Below are 17,417 nucleotides of genomic sequence, written 5' to 3'. Positions count from 1 at the left end.
GATATCACAAAGGAGTCTGTATGTCAGACTTTGCTGGAATGAAATGGAAAATTGCTCATATTTCAAGTCTGTGCATAATCCATTTGAATGCATTGAAATTCAGCATTTTCCACACTGTCTTTAAACATTAAAAAAACATAATTGATACCATACTTTGGCCTGCTTCAACCAGGGAAAAAACATAATTCTTATATCGTACATATGTATTGCTGGAGTCCAACCAAACCTGGCCCGGTTTGACCCATTTGCCCACAAACCTCAAACAGCAGACAGCTTGGTCTGGCACAGTTCTCTGCTCTTAAGAAAAATGAACAACCCGGATGAAAACATGCTGTGTTTCAGCTGAGTTTTGTTTTGAAAATGTGACTTCATCTGGATATAATGATGATAAATTGAGACAAGATGATGATTAATTTACTACTGCTGTAAGATGCTTACCATTAGGCTTAAAAATGATATGAAAGAAGGCATAAAATACATGTGTAATCAGTAGAAGGTACACATGCTCATCAGGGTCTCGAGCGCTCAGTAGAAATGACCTCATTTAGCCTCTCTCTGAGTTTAAACTCTTCAGAGGATATAGCTTGGAATTAAAACCTTTTAGACAGTGAAAAGACACACTGTTCACGTATGGATGTAGCTCTTGGCTGGACTTGCACTCCTGGCTCTGCTAGAAAAAAACAACTCCCACTAAGACTTTTCACTGCAAACGTGGAGGATTAAATGGGCCGATAGCATAGATGGGAACTGCTGTCATACTTTTACCAGTGACCCAGAAATGAAAACATACTGTTTGGAAGCAGGCATGTCTTTCTAAGACTGAACTGTTGCCCTTTGCGTTGAGAGGTCTGGAAAAAAAAACAGCCCCCTACTCCTTAAAAAAGGGGTGTCGGCTTCAGGACTGCACAAAGTGAGTCACACCGCAGGACTTCTTTCTGCCCAAACTCCAGTTTCGTAAATGATCTGTCAGAGCACTTGCAATCAGCTGATAACAGCTGGATTACAGTCCAGCCAACTCGGCGCTGCTGCGTTTTTCTTCGGATTCTTGTTTCTTTATATGATAAGCGCTAACACAGGAAATTAGGAATTTCTCCATGGACCTCTTGCTTTATAATTACACAGATAACTGGGCGGCTCTTTCACCAGTGCGATTCGCTGTCGAATGCTGACCCAGAACACACTGACAGGATTCCCACTGCCCGAAAAGGGAGAAGAATGTACACGATCACTCCCCATCACTTCTCGCTGGCTTGGTGTAAACTGAGTCCCCGGAGGGCATAAATGGACTGCACGTTTGTGTAAATACAACCGCTTAGACCCACCAATAAGTTGTATGAACTCATTACTACTTGATAGTGTAAACGCAAACAGCAGACTCCTCTGCAGCTCCTGAAGTGGAATGCAGGAAATATGCAGTGAACTTTGGTGCAGAGTAGGATATACTTAGTGCCTATTGTGATGAAACGTATGAAATGTTCTGTTTTCATGTTCTAGGGACAAAAAGGAGATCATGGACTGTCCCCCGGTCAAGCCCCAAAAGGACAAAAAGTATGCATATTCTCATCTGCCATAGAACTACCCACTTATTAGCAGATAGTCATGCAAATTATGTTGGTGTATGACCCAGTTTGTCCTTTCTTTAGGGAGAGCCTGGCGTCATCGGCCCCCCTGGACTGCCTGGCCAAGATGGACGAAAGGTAGAGAGTCTGATTTGTCTCAAACTCAAACAAGTGTTTGTGTGTAAATCTACGAGGAAGTAACTGATATCACTGGCCCTGTTCCATATGTGTGGAAGTTTGAGTGTGTGTCTGCTCTTTTTCTCTTCCCAAAATGTTTTCAGACTTGACACCTTGAATGAATGAATGACTGAAAGAGTGGAGTTCTGCATATGGAGGATCACTAAATCACAGGAATACTCTCAACCCTGGCCCACTTTGAAGCGTCTTTGAGGGGGGAAATCTGTGAAATTGCAGTGTTTAGAGACTCCAGCCAAACATGGATGTTTGAGCTCTTGTTTGGAAAGCAGCCTCAACATAATGCAGGCGTCAAGGAGCACACCTGTGTTCTGGCTCCCTTGAGGGTTGAATCACCAAAGGCTTGAATGTCTGGGCTGTTACATCATTGGTATCACAGGCCTCCAAAATGATGAAGGTACTTGAGGAGGAGTCCTGAAGTTTACTGAGGAAAAACACAAATCGCACTTGTTTCCTCCAAATGCATGTTATGTCACCGGCTCTCTGGAGAACAGTTCTCCTAAAAAGTAGGACAAGTCATGAATGTGGTTTCTGTGATCTCGTCCTGCTCTGGATTGTTAGTCAACATTATTTGACTTTTTTTTTTTTGTACATGCTGCTGAGCTGGGTTACCCTGACAGAGAGGAACGCTTCGCAGAGCATTCTTCATGGCCTTGTGCATTTTATCCTTGGCCTTTTCCCAAAGCTGTTATCCCACTCTCAGTAATTACACATCTCAAGCAGACCAGAGCCTGTTGGATTTCCTACAATGCAGAGTGTGAAAATGACATAGTGCTCGGTTACTGACTGGCTTTGTTTTAAGACAATATTTTTGCTTTAGATCTTTTTTTTTGGGCATGAAAATTTCTTATTTTGGTGACTACAATGCAGTTTAATCAGGATATCATGAAACAAAGTTTTAGCTTCCATTAAAGAGTAAAGCTGGGGATATTCTATGTTTGCTATTGTCAACAAGTCCCATGAAAAGACCATAAGCAGCAATGTGTCAGCCTCAACTTCCCTTCCCTGTGTCTATCATTTAGCCCCACTCCCACTGACAATGGAAAATAATTAAAACTGCTCACACATACTTTATATTACTTTCAAAAAGACTCTATTATTTCTTAAAACAGGCATGCACCAGTGTCTCAGACAGGAGTAAATGGTGCACCTGTCTATTTTCAGCTGTGGTTTGATACGCATTTGATGCATCAGTATTCACAGCAGCAGCATGGTGGAGGGATCAATTGCTCATATTCATCCTGACTGTTAGAATTTTTGGTCCAGGAAAAAACAGGAAGCGAACCCAATATGCAGACTTAAACAAAAAGGCAGGGCAGATGCATTTCAAAGAATTTATAATACAAAAATAAGGCAACAAAGGACTTATGGGTAGGGGAAGCTGGTGAGAATCAAAATCAAAATGTCCACACAAACACAGTCCCTTAAATAGACAGGGGAGGAGGATAATCAGACACAGCTGACATGATCGGACAATCACAAGAGCGGGAAAACACAGGAAGCAGGGTTAGGGTAAGTCAAATCTGACATATGAGGGAAGACTTCAAACTAAAACAGGAAGTGGCAAAACTGAACAGACCAGATCACGACAGTAACCAAGGAACATGTCAGCCAGCGTAACGTTCAGCTCATCAGTGTTATCCACGTTATTCCCAGCTCTGTGATACCCTGCATGAACCACTAATACATTTTGAATATTTGCTAGCTGTCTGTAGCGATGGCTGATTTCAACAGACAGCAGGCTTCACAAAATCTTCCACAACAACTCATCTTGCTGTCATTACCTTCCCACGCTGGTGAGGTCATCAATGTGCACTTAATTTGCATGACAGAAATGTCACAAATTCAGCATTTCCTCCCCTGATTCATCTTGTTAACATGGGGGAAAAAAACTGGGGAACAGCACTCAGACCAGACAGCTTTCCACTGAAGCCCAAATGTATGAAATTCATTTATCAGCTTTTCAAGCAGAGGGACCCACCCTTCTTACTTAATGGCAAGGAATCTCTAAGATTTACATCAGATGAATGCAAATTTCATTGCAGCCAGTTTTCATTCTGGGTAAAATGAGAAAGAAGAAGGAAAGTGTACAAAGGGTCTAACTGCTGAGTTACCTGACCGTATGCTGCAACATCTGCTTAGAAAAACAAAGTCATAAAAGCTTGTGGAAAAAAAATCCTCAGACGGGCCTTCTTCTAAATTACACTCTGCAGTTTATCACACTTCTCCTTTTGTGGTCTGTTGTCAGAATTATAATCTGGTGAAGATAGAAAGAAACAAAAACTGTGCATCAGTAAAACCGAAGGTAAAAGTCAGGCTAGTTTCTGAATGCCCAAAGAATTAGAAATAGACTGTCGCAAAATAGAAAACCTTTGTAAGCAATTTTCTCTCTCACTCACACACACATATACACACCCCTCGTCCTCATTTGGGACACAATAGTGTGAGTGCAATAATGCCTTGGCGGGAGTTTCAACAAACTGTTATGCAATCGGGCAGCGCTGACTGTGAAAAACCATCTGGTGTGCTCAAGGTTCCTCCATTCAGTGTAGTAGTGGGGAGGACTCCAGCTCCAAGAAACAGGACCTCTTCGCGCCTGTGAGTCATGGAACGAGCAGTCATGGGAAAAAGCTGATAGTCGTCCTTCTGATTTATGGTAATTGAGGATCTTGACTGGGTGTGGGCTGGCCTCCTGGCACGGGGTGGTTGTGACACATCCACTTTTCAGTTCAGGTGGGATTCTGGTCCCTCTGATCAAGTCTGTGTTAATCTTAAATGTGCTCCAGCCCCACAAGTAACTGCTGACAGCCATACAGAGCATTAAAATGCAGTTTGTATCCAGCTAATAAAGACATGGCAATCAGCTCGGCTCTGCTGAAAGCCACCACACACCTCATTGCTTGCAGCTGTTCTTAACTCACTTAGATTTTTTTTCTTTGCTTCTCTTTTTTATCATACTCCGGCACTGGAAGCCAAAAAGCACAGGGCACTTTTGTATTCAAATTACGCTGAAATTCCACCGATGAAGCCCGCGGTTCGTTCTCTTCTCTGTTCTTGTCAGACCGGCCAGTAAAACTATGACCTGCCGCTGCTTTATGGACCCTTTTCGCTGAGTTTTACGCTCAGTCCTTGGCCTGCTGCCAGAGAAAGCCTTTCTCACTGTGGGAAATGTGTAAAGATGTAATGGGGAGGTTGCCTGGGAGTCAGTCAGTGGTCTGCACTGTGAAGTAAGACGAGACTCGGGTATGCGTGCGTGTATCTTTCATACGGAAACACTCCGATGAGCATGGAGCAGCGTGCCTGTTACATGGCCAGCTCTGATCATGGCACGCTGGAATAGCTCGCAGCTTTTTATTAGCTGCGCAGCCCTCAACATTTTTCCTTCCTGCTCCTCAGCTTTGTACAAAAGTGCTCTCATACCTTTTATTTGCTGAGTCTGATTTGTCCAAGAAAGAAGCGTGAGGCTTGCCAGGTGGGAATATGTTTTTGTGTTATAGTAAAAGTAAAAATCTACGGGAGGCACAATATTTTTTTTTCTGCTAAGAAAAGTCTGCTACTTATTCTGTGCACAGGGGAGATGCTGCTCCTGCTGCAGCAGCAGCACTTTGCCTGTTAGCTGCAGGGTCGATCTGGTGTGAGTTACACTAATTAAAACTGTTTGCTCTTCATAGAAAGGGAGAACTAATGGAGAATGTGATCTGTTGCCATCGTTGTGTCACACGATGGATTTGCAGAGCTATGAAAGCCGTCCAATTCTTTTGAGCCCATATACAATACACATGCAGATACACATGCACACACATACACACTGAAGGGACAGACTTCCTTTCTCTACTTTTACTGTACTCAGCTGTATTGGCCTTGCTGGAAGGCCCAGACACATTCTTTTGTCTTTTCGTGGCTGCAGTGCTTTGGCTCCAGCAGGAGACTCATCTGCTCCCAGAAACCCTGTCAGGTATTTCCAACTCGAAGCACATTGCTGCCTGTCAGTCGATAAATACACAAATAATCACCAACGAGGAGTTTGATAGAACTGAAGCGTAACAGCGTCTGATTGAATCACTGTAACCAATGGACCGGCATCTGGCTTCACTCATCCAAAAGCTGCAGGAGAAGTGACAGAAAATTTCAATCTTTGAAGAAAGATAGTTGCCTTTTAAAGGGAGTTAATTCTTTCCTTCATCTATAAGGACTTTTTATTGGACTCAGAGTGTTTTTCATCTTTGTTTCACTCCCGCTGATGTTTTGAGGATCAGCTGTCACATCATGATGCCATCAGAGGCCCGAGCCTATGAGATAGTTGTTATGTGTTTTCTAAAATCTTCCACTGGCATGTTATTAAGGTACGTCTCTGAGTTAAGACGATACACGGGACCAATATCGGCCTTTGATCAACATGGGACGTCAGCCTGACAGCATGATTTTACTTAACAGCTTCAGGCATGTCAGCCTCACTCTGCCTCAGCCTCTCAGCCCTGCCTGACCCACCGCTGGGTCCATCATTATTAACTCACGTTGTGCGGCCGAACGATTTTCCAATTCCCAAAATCTCATTTTGAATTCGTAATAAAGCTCCAGAGTTTGAAGTTTGAATATTTTATTCATAGTAAGCACCAGGTCAGCTTGAATGATGTGCTGAGAGAAGCAGATACAGATTACTGTACAGTGTATGGTATGTGATGTTTTAACACAGTTAGAAATGATTGTTTTTTAAGTTAAAAAGGGACAAGAAGACAAAAAGCAATAAAATGGGAATATGATGTAAAATAAGGAACATTATCAGCAACATTTAGCTTCATATTTCATGGATATAATAAAACTCTCAATCTTCTCATCTATATCTCAGCAAGGAAGTGGAGAAATGTATTTTCTAAAATATGGAACTGTACCTTTAAGGGAGATTTAAGGTGTAAAATTGAGGTTTAAGAGCAGAGTTTTTCTTAGTATGTGGTGGAATCACACTGCAACCTGAGTGACCTGGCCAATAAAAATCTTAACAAACTCAATACCAGCACAAAAAAGGAAGTGAGTGACAGTATTGAAACTGTCCTAATCCTGGAAAAAACTCTTGAATTCAGTTACATTGACCTTCCTCATCGCTGTCACAAAGCAAAGGCCTGCATTAACTCAGTGAAGTAGCCAAAGATGACTCCTCCTTTACATCAGTCCAACCAACTGTCTCTCAGGCCGTTTACAGAGGGAGATCTGAATCCTGGTGTATACACTCTGGCCGCAGGATTAAGAGTGCTCGGTACGGGTCTCTTGATGGTGACTTGCTTGTTTACACAAAGTTTTTTGTGTCAGCCTCTGGACGGCCGGGGTTTACTTTTTCTGCTGCTGACAGGCCAACACAGCTGGTGGCTAATGATTTCACACTTGTGGGGATAGACATGTTCTTCCCTCAGAGATAACAACGCATGACTCTATCTGCACCAGGCCTCGAGTATGAAAAGATGAACACATTTCGTAGCCAGCTGGCGTGCTCATTTGAGACCGCAAGGCATTAAGGTGACCATTAATTACCCCTTTGGGATTCACTTGTTCTTGTCTAATTGGTTCACTGGTTTAATTAATCCAAGATTGGGCTGAATTGTTTTGTCAGAGTGCAGTAGTGGCAATAATGAGACAAACTCAGGGCCAAGCAGCTGTGCTGAAACAATAAATAAAACGCCATTGTTCCGGGGTAGAAATCATAAAGAAGTGTTTTATTCAGGGTTAACCAGCCAATGCTGCTGATAAGTGGTCTATTAGTTTCACAGCTATTAAGTTTGTCTTTGTTGTGAACCCTTTTAAGTGAAACCCTCCGGGTCTTTATTAAGATATTTTATTAAGCATTTTATAAGGAAACAAAGTCAAGTCCTCTCTGAGGCAACTGGAAAATGGCTCAACATAATTTCAGCCCCCGTGGTGTTGATGGAGATGCTTGAACACAAGGTGATACACTTTCTACAACAACAAGAATTAGATTAAATTTGACCACTGACTTAATATTTTCCACCCAAGATCAACATAATCTCTTTCTCTAAAGAGCATCATTTAGCATTCCCTGTGGCTTTGTGATCAGAATTTCAATAAGATACGACGCTGTAGTATTTTTTGGAGACTTGTGTGCAAAATTCTAACTTAATGTTTTTCTGTCTGCAGGGACAAAAAGGTTATGCCGGTCCTTCTGGTCTCCCAGGTGAACCTGTGAGTACTTTATGGAAACATATTGATGTATAATGTACATTTTCTGTCATGTGTAACTTACAATATGTAGAATTTCTTTCTCACTGTCTTCACCAGTCCACCATAAATTTGAAATATCACTCCTCTTTGGGCCGCTCAGTAATTAACACAATTATAATTGCAATGCAAGTAATTGTAGTGCCCCCTTCAGGCCATTAAGTATAACGAGAAATTGCTAGGATGCGATTAATGTATGCTACTTTGAAAATACAAACAGTAAAATCTGAGGTGAGCTGCACCAAGTGTCTGACTGGTTTTTATCACAGGAGATAAAAACAATCATGAGGCGAGCCGAGAGGATTTTCTGAACAGCGGCAGTGGCATCTGAAACACAAGCGAAAATGTGATTTCTCTGGTTCCTCTGACACAATCCCTCCTCCGCCTCTTTGAAGTCTTATCATGCTGACTAAATCCGCTACATGCTGGTTGTCTGTCTGATGGCTGTGCTGTGTGTTAGCTGTATGTCAGCGTATGTTTACTCGTTGAATAGAGGAGCCAAGGGTCCACGGAGACAGTTCCCATAAGACTCTAGCGTGTCTTTCCATTTATAGTTACAAAACAAGAGAAGGGGAGGGAATGACAGGGAGAGATTATTAACACGAACGCATCAGGATGTTAAAAAAAGAGGTGTGGGAGTGGTGGAGGATTACAGCCCGAGAGGCGAGGCATCAGACATGAGCCGTTCTGGAATCTTGGCGGGAATAGAGAAGGAGAGAGTTTTGGCAGAGGTACAAGTGGGCTAAATAGTTTGGACACCCATAGGTCATTCCTCTTCCTCCCTCTCCTCTTCCTTCTCTCCCTTTTTCCTGAGCCCAAATCCTGTGTACTATCTTTTAGAAGAATGTGCTAAGTCACATAGCAAAAACAAACAAAAAAAAAATAGAAGGAGAAAACTTGTCCTCTGTGCTGCGGTACTCTCCAGAGACAGCGCTCTGTGTTTTGTATGGAAAATGGCTCAAATGGCACGTGGTTTAACATGCAGGACGGTCAGTTATGATTGGCCCTTTCAGCACGTTTTAGAGTTTGTTGTTGTTGTTCGTGAAGCGGATTTGATTGTTTGCTAATCCAGTAACTGGCGACACCTTGTGTCTGAAAAACATTACGTCTTGTTCATGGAAGGCACTCTTAATTAATTTGATGGAACTTATAATGCAAAGTTATAACGTATAAGTTATCAGTATTAATGGAATGTGTAACAAACCTCAAAAATGCCTGATAAGCAACTCTACACCTGTCAGATGGCCTTCAAGCGTCCAAATCTCCATCTCACTATAAACCAAAATGTCGAGTGTCTGTTATGGGGAGAAGTGAACGAGTAAACGAGTTCCCGACAGCCCGTGTTTACGTCGCTTGCCAGTCTTCTTCCCTGCCTTTAACAAGCTCGTTTCTGTGTTTCTTGGCATGCTGCTGCCACCAACAGCTGATCAATGAAATAGCTGTTGGCAGGTGTGCTCATGCATACTTGTGTGTCCTTGCACTGGTATCGATACAATACATGAACAAAACATGCACTTGCTCAACCCCCCCCCCCCAAAAAAAAAAAAAAAACAGGGTTACCTCTCTGGGCTTTGCTGTGCATTAATAACCTTCCTGCTGTTCAGTATATCTTATATTGCTTCCATTACTACTACACCTTATACTGCTGCTAGTATGGCGACTGTCTTTGCGGCCATGTGCAAGATTTGCCTTGTCATTTCTAATAACGCATTAACAGTTTAATCTCTCGTAATATATTAATTTCCCAAGTTCCCAAGGCAACTAAATAAAATACAGCAACAGAACTGTTGACAGTGTGTGACTGTGGTCATCCTTCAGTATCCTGCACAACAAGCCTGTCATTTCCTGCATGCCTTCACTAACTAATCCTGTTTTACTCTTCCCATACATGTAGAGTTAAACCTTCCTCTCGGAGGGATGCATTTGGTTTGAATGAGCATGTATTATACTGTGCTGTTGATGAGGATAAACATTAAGTGGGAACTGTGCTCACAGTAGTCTTAACAGCATGTGGCTGGACCGCGACAGCACTTAACCGTCGGATTAATGGAGCAGTTAGAGCTCTGATGTCTGCAGTGGTGTCTCTCTCTTCAGGACACTGACTCGACTAGACAAAAGGTCTTTATTGAAAAGCTATGAACTTTAAATTCCTCTATAGGATCGATTGACTGGTGTTTGTGACTTCATAAATAAAGTGCTTGTTTTCAGTTTTTATTATCTTAGCTTCTTATTATTGCAATTGGTGAGGCCCCAACAGAAATCATGTGAGCATAAAAGACACCTTTTTCCTTGTTTGCCTCCCTCCATCCCTCAGTCCTTTCTCCTGCCCTCCTCTAGTGCTGATTTCTCTTCTGTCTCTCTCTCCACAGGGTGAACGGGGAGATGATGGAAGCCCTGGGGCCAAAGGCTATCCTGGCAGGCAGGTGCAGTAAATCTAGTGTTGCGGTGCTGGTTGAGCAGGGCCACACACACACACACACACACACCGACACAGAGACACACACTCACACATAAAGGAAGATAAAACAATAAATGGATGCTGGGATATCATCTCTATTGTGGATTCAGCTTTTTGAAATTTTTTAGGCTTCCTAATAAATCAAATCACAGCCAGTAATTTTTGCTTACTCTCAGAATGATGAATAAAATGGGAATTGTAGCCCTGTATGTCGTCTGTAAAGATATTGAACGGTGGCAAAAACAAAAAAAATCTCAGCCATTGGCATCTGAAGCCCTAGCCTCAAAAAAACCTCATTTAGTAAATCCAAAGAAAAAGTTTGTAGCAGCTGAGTGGAGTGGAAAGGCCTCAGAAAGAGCGACGAACAGCTCCAAGCTGTTGAGAAGCACCTGTGGTGGAATTTCAGCGACGCATGCCCCCAGTCCAGCGAGGGAATAAAATGTCAAAAGGTTTCCATAGTAAGCACCGCTCTGAAGAAAGAGAAGGTAATAAAAGTGTGACTAATGCCACAGCTCCCTGGGTACGAATAAGCTGCCTCTGTCCTTCCAAACTGCGAGCGTCACTCCTTGCCCCACTTCTGGGAATAGCGTTTAACTTAAGAAGTCAAAGCTGGGAAGCATTAGGGATTCTCTACATTTAAAATCTGTTTCCTCTTAGCTTTAAGCAAATTTCAACTCCGCAAGCAGCTGGACAACTACTCGCTCGCTGGCGCTTCCTGAATGTTTATGATAACGTAGAGTTCAGGCACGGGTCTCAGTGTTTGCCTCTGTGCTCTGGTGCACTTACTTCGTCTGCACTCTGATCCCTATAGACACTTAGTGGTGTGTGATGGATTAGGTTTTAGCACCCCCTACCATCTGTGGGCTGTGAATCACCAGGGCTGTCGGTTTATGTCAAGGCGTCGCACTTTGCTGTGGGGAGTTCTCCTGAGCTGAGACTTGATCTATATAGTCGCAGGGGGAGATTTTCTGCACCGATGGATTTGCTGGCAGCATCTCTGAGAAATTGATGCGAATGCTGCTTAAGTGTTAACGCAGCAAACGCCAAACGCTAATTCGAACTTTTAAAAGGATGCAAAAATCGGAATAAGGTTGATGCTTATCATCAAGTATTGAGAATTTTTAATCTGGTTGGATATAACATTTTTTTAATTGTTTTCCTAATTGAGCACAGTGACACAGATGAAATTCTGCTGCTGTTTGTAACCACAGAAATATCTTTTGTCATCTGTTACATTTAGGGTTTACCCGGGCCTGTTGGGAAAACGGGGCCAAAAGGAGTGAGGGTAAGTAGATACTGGGGAAGGTGACAGCTTTGTTTTATTAAATGTAAATTCTCCCGGCAGCATGTTTGATCTCTGGTCACAAAAAGGTGTTTTGAAAGTAAATACTGCATCTCACGCTGGAAAGTGTTTAAAGCACCCTCAGAATGACTCTTAACTTGTACTTCATGTTCATGTCACGCACCCTCACTCGGCTTCCACTGAAGGCCACAGGGCAGAGAAGCCTGACTCTTGTCTGTATAGTAAAGCTTTTGAATGTTCCCTTTCTTAAACGACCTATGAAATGTCTCCTTAATGAAATACCAAACCAGTGTGGGCACATAAAAAGGCCAGTGCCATAAACACCACTTGTCTGCCCTTGTTAACTCCATGATGATGATGACAGATGGTGCTGTAAGAATGAATGAACTCTGGCTCTCTTTAAATCGTTTTTCTGCTTGCTGTTCTTCTTAATGTTAGCCAAATATCATGAAAATATATTGGTCTTTTGCGGAGCATAGCCATAATGCGTTTGGATGTTAGCTTCTCATTAATTGTCACTGGAATTTCTGTTTCTGCCCTTTCTGCCGCTTTTTCCTCCCTCTTCCGCTTAGCAGGTCTGGCCCGAGAGATCTTCAGAGATCCCTGATGTGAGGGTATGTGCCCTTGGACTACATCGTGGAAGCCAGCACCATGCAGTCCATGGGCATATACACTTGCCTCAAGGCTTGGCTCTTCAGTGCCGCTCCACTGTATCAAAAAGCCTGCGGTGCTGTAACAGATCAAAGCATCGCGGCTGAAGAGATTTTTAGATGTGTGTTAGTGTTATTGGCATCTAAGGGTTCTTCTAAATGTCCGTCCTCTTTTCTCAGTCTCATAGTGCACCCATGTCCACCTTCTTTTTCCTTCTCCATCTGTCTTTGCCTTATCTGTTCCTCCCCTCCGTGTTGTATTCAACTCTCTAGGGTCACATTGGCCTCCCTGGGCTTTTTGGCTTTCCTGGTCCTGATGGCGAGAGAGTGAGTATTAGTGGCTGTGAGAGAAAATGCCTGCTGGGTTGAATTATATGACGAGGAAATAGAAATAGATTTCATTCTTGAAGCACTGCCGGCACACTTCATCCAATCACTATTATAAGCCCAAGGTAGTGCAAGTTCCCTTGTACTGTAAATGGATCAAGCCAGGGGGCAAAGACAACCCATATCCCAAAACTCTCTACTGTCTTGGCTAAGGTTAAAATGTAGGAGGTGGATTTAAATTTATTTAAACACAGCCAGGACTCATGAAGCTCCAGGGCAGTGGATCAAAACAGTGGCACCAAATCACAGAGGGGATTGAGATCTGTTTTTTGTTTTTTAGCCACTCTAGCAAAGTGACCTTCAGTGCGTCAGTCAGTTGATCGAATGCCTCAAGTAAAACATGTCACAAACATTGGGATGGATTTCCATTACATTTGGTATTTTTGCATTTACAGCTTGGTCCTGAGAGAAGGAATCCCAATTGCTTTGGTAATTCCTTGACTTTTCATTTAGCGCCAATAATGTCAGATCTTAAATTTCCTCTATGACAGGATAGTCCTAAAACTATTGACTGAATTCAGTCAGCCTCGGCTGCACCTTAAGAATAATGCTGACGTGGCATGCTGCGAGGCTAACATGCTCAGTTCATACTGAATGTTAGCAAATGTGGTAGAAAAATACTTTTAGGTATGAGATAAGCTTGGTGATGCCATTTTGGCAGTGCCTGACTCAAAAAAGGGCACAGAGGTGGAGTGTGGGTGGAGCTGAAGTGGCCAGATGAAGCCTGGTTGCTGAAACCTAGTGACTAGCTGTCACTCAAAGTGACCATGCCCATACGTATGCCTAACTTTAAACCTAAGTATAATTTAAATAGGTGAGTTATTTAAAAATTCACCCCCTTGCAGTTGTCATGAAGGGACACATTAGGGAAATTAGAGACAGATCTGTTTTTTGTACTCAGCTGAAAACATGTTTATTTCTGCTGTAAAGTTGGGCATTTTAATATGGGGGCCTATGGGGATTGACTCACTTTTGGAGCCAGCCTCAAGTGACCATTCAGGCAACTGCAGTTTTTGGCACTTCTGCGTTGGCTTCATGTTTCAGCTCGGTATAAATGGTCTTGTTGGAAGGATCATAAGGCCTCAGCTTCTTGATATGCTGCTGGATGGAGATTGGATTCTGTTGTTTAGATTAGAGCTTCTATTTGTGTCCTTGTTCTCTTGGGTATAACTACAGTGTTTGTCAAGCAAACCGCATGCCTTGGAGAATAATGACTTATCCATCAGCCAGTTAGCATGATCATGTAGCATCCGGCTCAAAGCACACGTTAAGTGAAGTACAGCTGAGGCTGACAGAGGACAGTCTGGTCTGATGAAAGTTGAGGCACAATGTGGAACCTGAGCCTGAACCCGACAAGCCGAGTCTGAAATCTCTTAAATGGCCGACTTACAGAAGATGATTAGCTATTTTCATTTAGCTGAAAAACAATCTCTCCTCAAGGTCCATTTAGTATCTGTTCTGATCACATTATGTGATCTTCATCAGCAGATGTTTAAATTTATACTTTTCTGTGCACTTTGAGGACTTCCCATCCACTTCAGCTTAAAAGTTGATGATTTGCTGCTGAAGATCATGCTGTGATCTTCTTCAAAGTTCCAGAAGAGCCACTAAAGGGACTTTTGAGATGGTTTTGTCAATTCAAGAATGAACTTTGAGCATCAGTATTTCTATGTTTGCCTCACTAGTGGTTTTGTGTCTTGAAAGAGCTGCTACTGTGGCTAAAAACTGTTTTACATTATACACTTTTATCTCTTCTGAAGATCCTTATCCATTTTTCTCCCTCTCAAATCTGTTTTCTTTCCTGTTTCCAGGGAATTCCTGGCGTTCATGGGAAGAAGGGCAAGATGGGTAGGCCGGTAAAGTTTTCTCTCAACATACTTCTCAGAGAACATTTTTAATGCAGCCTCATGAAAGTGAGGTTGTTTTGTCTTGATATATGGAGTCTTATTGTAGTGCAGAGCTACTTTAAAATGTATTAAATGACCATTCCTCTGGCTCTAGTCCAAGCCTTAGCTGTAAGACTGCAAAAGAAAAGCTGTGGTAACTTCCACACTGGCAAAGTGATGCTGGTGATTACTGTAGGGGCTGTTAAAATGGTAGATGCAGCCTAAACAGTATAACTGAGAGGACTGGAAACACAAATGTTCATGTGTCAGTCACTTCCCTTTATAAAATCTGAAATTACTGCCCTCATATTAAAGCTATTGACTCCTCTGGCAACTGTAAATCTTCTATGATTAATTCCTCTGGCTGAAGTTCATTAGGAAACATTGTAAGTTGTACAGTGTGCTTAGTACCGTGCTTGTTTTGCATTAGATTGATACAATAATGTGATGTGTCAGTTGTGGGTTTGGCGCACTGGAGCCTCTACCCACAGATTAGGGAAGTCTATCGTCATTGGCGCCTGAAAGTAAATTTCCCATCCTTCCAGGCTTACGTGGAAAATACTAAAACTGCACACAACCACTTGATATTTTCCCATGCCTGGTCTGGTTGTACATGTTTTTTTTGTTGTTATATCATTACGCCGTAACGGTCAGTGACATAAACTGAGACTGGAAAATATGCTAATGAAGGCCAAGTCATGAGCAAGCCGTTTCTCTTCCTCTGTGGTGAAAAGTGAGGTCAGTCTTTTTATGCAAGAAGTTTTTTCTGTCCTGAATCAGCAGTAACAAGAGAACGAGTTGGCATGCTTGATCCAGCAGAGACGCATGTGATTCATTCCAAAGCCGAACACAAGAAAGCAAATTTGGAGTCTGTGTGTATTTTGTGGTGATTAGCAGCTCCTCTCTCTTCACAGATGGAAAATAGGAAAGCAGTTTTTAGTGAGTGTTATATTTTGCACATAGCAGACATTGGACAGATCACATAATGAAAAGTCTTGCCAGCCTCCCTGAAAGTTGTTGTCAATACAAGAACAAAGTCCTGCATGTGTTTCTGATCAAACCAAGGCAGCTATTGGCATTTTTGGGAAAAGACACATTTATGCACATTTCCTGTGGGTTTCGTGTTTCATCAATTACCGGTTATTACTTTTATCCACGTTTGCATTTGTTGCCACACAAACACTCCGATCCCTACCATCTCTTGAAGTCTTCTTACTGTGATTTGATCTTTTCCTCTGCGTCTGTTGACAGATAACGAGCGATCTCTCCTCCGTTCTGCCGTTTATCGTTTGTCTAAGCACAACGTTTGCCTCCTGTGGGCGAGAGCTGAGCCGTGATCTGTGCGGTCGGCTGCATGTTGACCTTGGCATGCTGACAAGCGCACGTTGAGCGTGTGGCCTCGCGGCTGCATCACGTCTCTTGTTCTGCCTCCATAATGGAATTACTAGCACCAAGCAAAAAAAAAAAGGATGCAGTCAGCAGTTTCTGGGCCAAGCAGCTTTATTCAGCCATTTAGACAAGTCCTGAGGGTTTGGTTCGCGGGTTGCTGAGTGCAGCGCGTGCACACACAGACACTCGGTCGCTCGGAAACATTCAGCCGTGGAATTTCCTGCCGGTCTCCCAGGAATGAAGCTCTGGGAGCACATTTGATGGGATTTGCTTGGCTTGACTCTGCAAAATTCTGTTTTGGGAAACATACTGGGGGTCTGAGGATAGAGGGTGTCGTACGCTGTCTAGAACGTAAATCCCCTTGAGGCAGATTTGTGATCTTTGGCTTTATGAATAAAACTGACTTGACTTTGTTGATCACCTGTGTTTGGTGCGATGGCTTCACTGACAAACCATGTGCTATAACAGCCTCTGACTTCCCCCTATGGTTACATGACTATCCTGTCTCCTTGTGTTCTCAGGGGTTTCCTGGTGACTTTGGAGAGAGGGGACCTCCCGGCCCTGATGGGAACCCAGTAAGTAACATGATGTAGCTAAATGCACCCTTTACTTACCTTTTAGCACGGTGCACGTCCTGTCATATGGCCCTGATGTCCACACATTACACCTGACTTCACCAGATTTCTCACTTCATGTTGCACATTTCCTATTGAAATTCAGTACAGTGTGATTCACAAGAAACGAAAAATACACTCATGAAGGCAGATGCAAAAAGTAAACACTGCTACATGACTTGACCTTCTTTTGTCTCCGTTCAGTTAGACTTTTTGTGACTAACTCAGAGTGGGAGCTTATTTCCGTCTTGTTTTACAGCAAGAACATTTTATTCCTGCACAAGACTGACTTTGGGGCAAATCCGTGCCAGTAACTCATTCACCCGTCATAATCCATACTGATATGAGAGCAGCATCAGCAGTTTCACCCGCCTCTCCTCTTGCTTTTGTTTGACCCTCACTGCTCGTGATTGACGGGGTCAGTGTTAGATTGTGATTGGCTGACCTTTGAGAGCCTCCTCCAGGCCTCATTTCCTCTGCTTCCAGAGGGAAGAGGGGACGTTCCATTTGGCTGAATTCATCTCCTTTCATTCATGGAGAAATAGAGGAGGCGACAGGAAGGCCGCACTGGGCCGTGTGTCATCCATCTCTCCATTGGACGCGTAGCTCGGAGAGGATGTAGGCATGGCGTGTGGCTGCGGGGTAGATCATTTAGACAACAAGCCTCTCTGTGTGTCAAGTGCCAAGTGCTCACTCACTGTGGCCAAATGAGTGGAGAAACACAGTACTCGGGTGAACAGTGGAGGAAAAC

General features: G+C 43.0%; 1 protein-coding gene across 1 annotated transcript in view; it reads left to right on the top strand.

Annotated features, from left to right (window-relative positions):
- col27a1b (collagen, type XXVII, alpha 1b) overlaps positions 1-17,417 on the top strand; it is a 62,601-nt gene that overhangs the window by 17,682 nt on the left and 27,502 nt on the right. The window contains exons 6-13 of the mRNA XM_076731389.1: positions 1,495-1,548; positions 1,644-1,697; positions 7,899-7,943; positions 10,349-10,402; positions 11,678-11,722; positions 12,664-12,717; positions 14,589-14,633; positions 16,574-16,627. Coding sequence (XP_076587504.1) covers positions 1,495-1,548; positions 1,644-1,697; positions 7,899-7,943; positions 10,349-10,402; positions 11,678-11,722; positions 12,664-12,717; positions 14,589-14,633; positions 16,574-16,627 — 405 coding nt within the window. The remainder of the gene's footprint in view (positions 1-1,494; positions 1,549-1,643; positions 1,698-7,898; positions 7,944-10,348; positions 10,403-11,677; positions 11,723-12,663; positions 12,718-14,588; positions 14,634-16,573; positions 16,628-17,417) is intronic.

The sequence above is a fragment of the Chaetodon auriga genome, chromosome 5 (assembly GCF_051107435.1).
Source record: "Chaetodon auriga isolate fChaAug3 chromosome 5, fChaAug3.hap1, whole genome shotgun sequence".
In the NCBI taxonomy this organism is placed as follows: Eukaryota; Metazoa; Chordata; class Actinopteri; order Chaetodontiformes; family Chaetodontidae; genus Chaetodon; species Chaetodon auriga.
The sequence above is the reverse complement of the archived record's forward strand: the minus strand, read 5'-3'. Positions and strand labels throughout refer to the sequence as shown.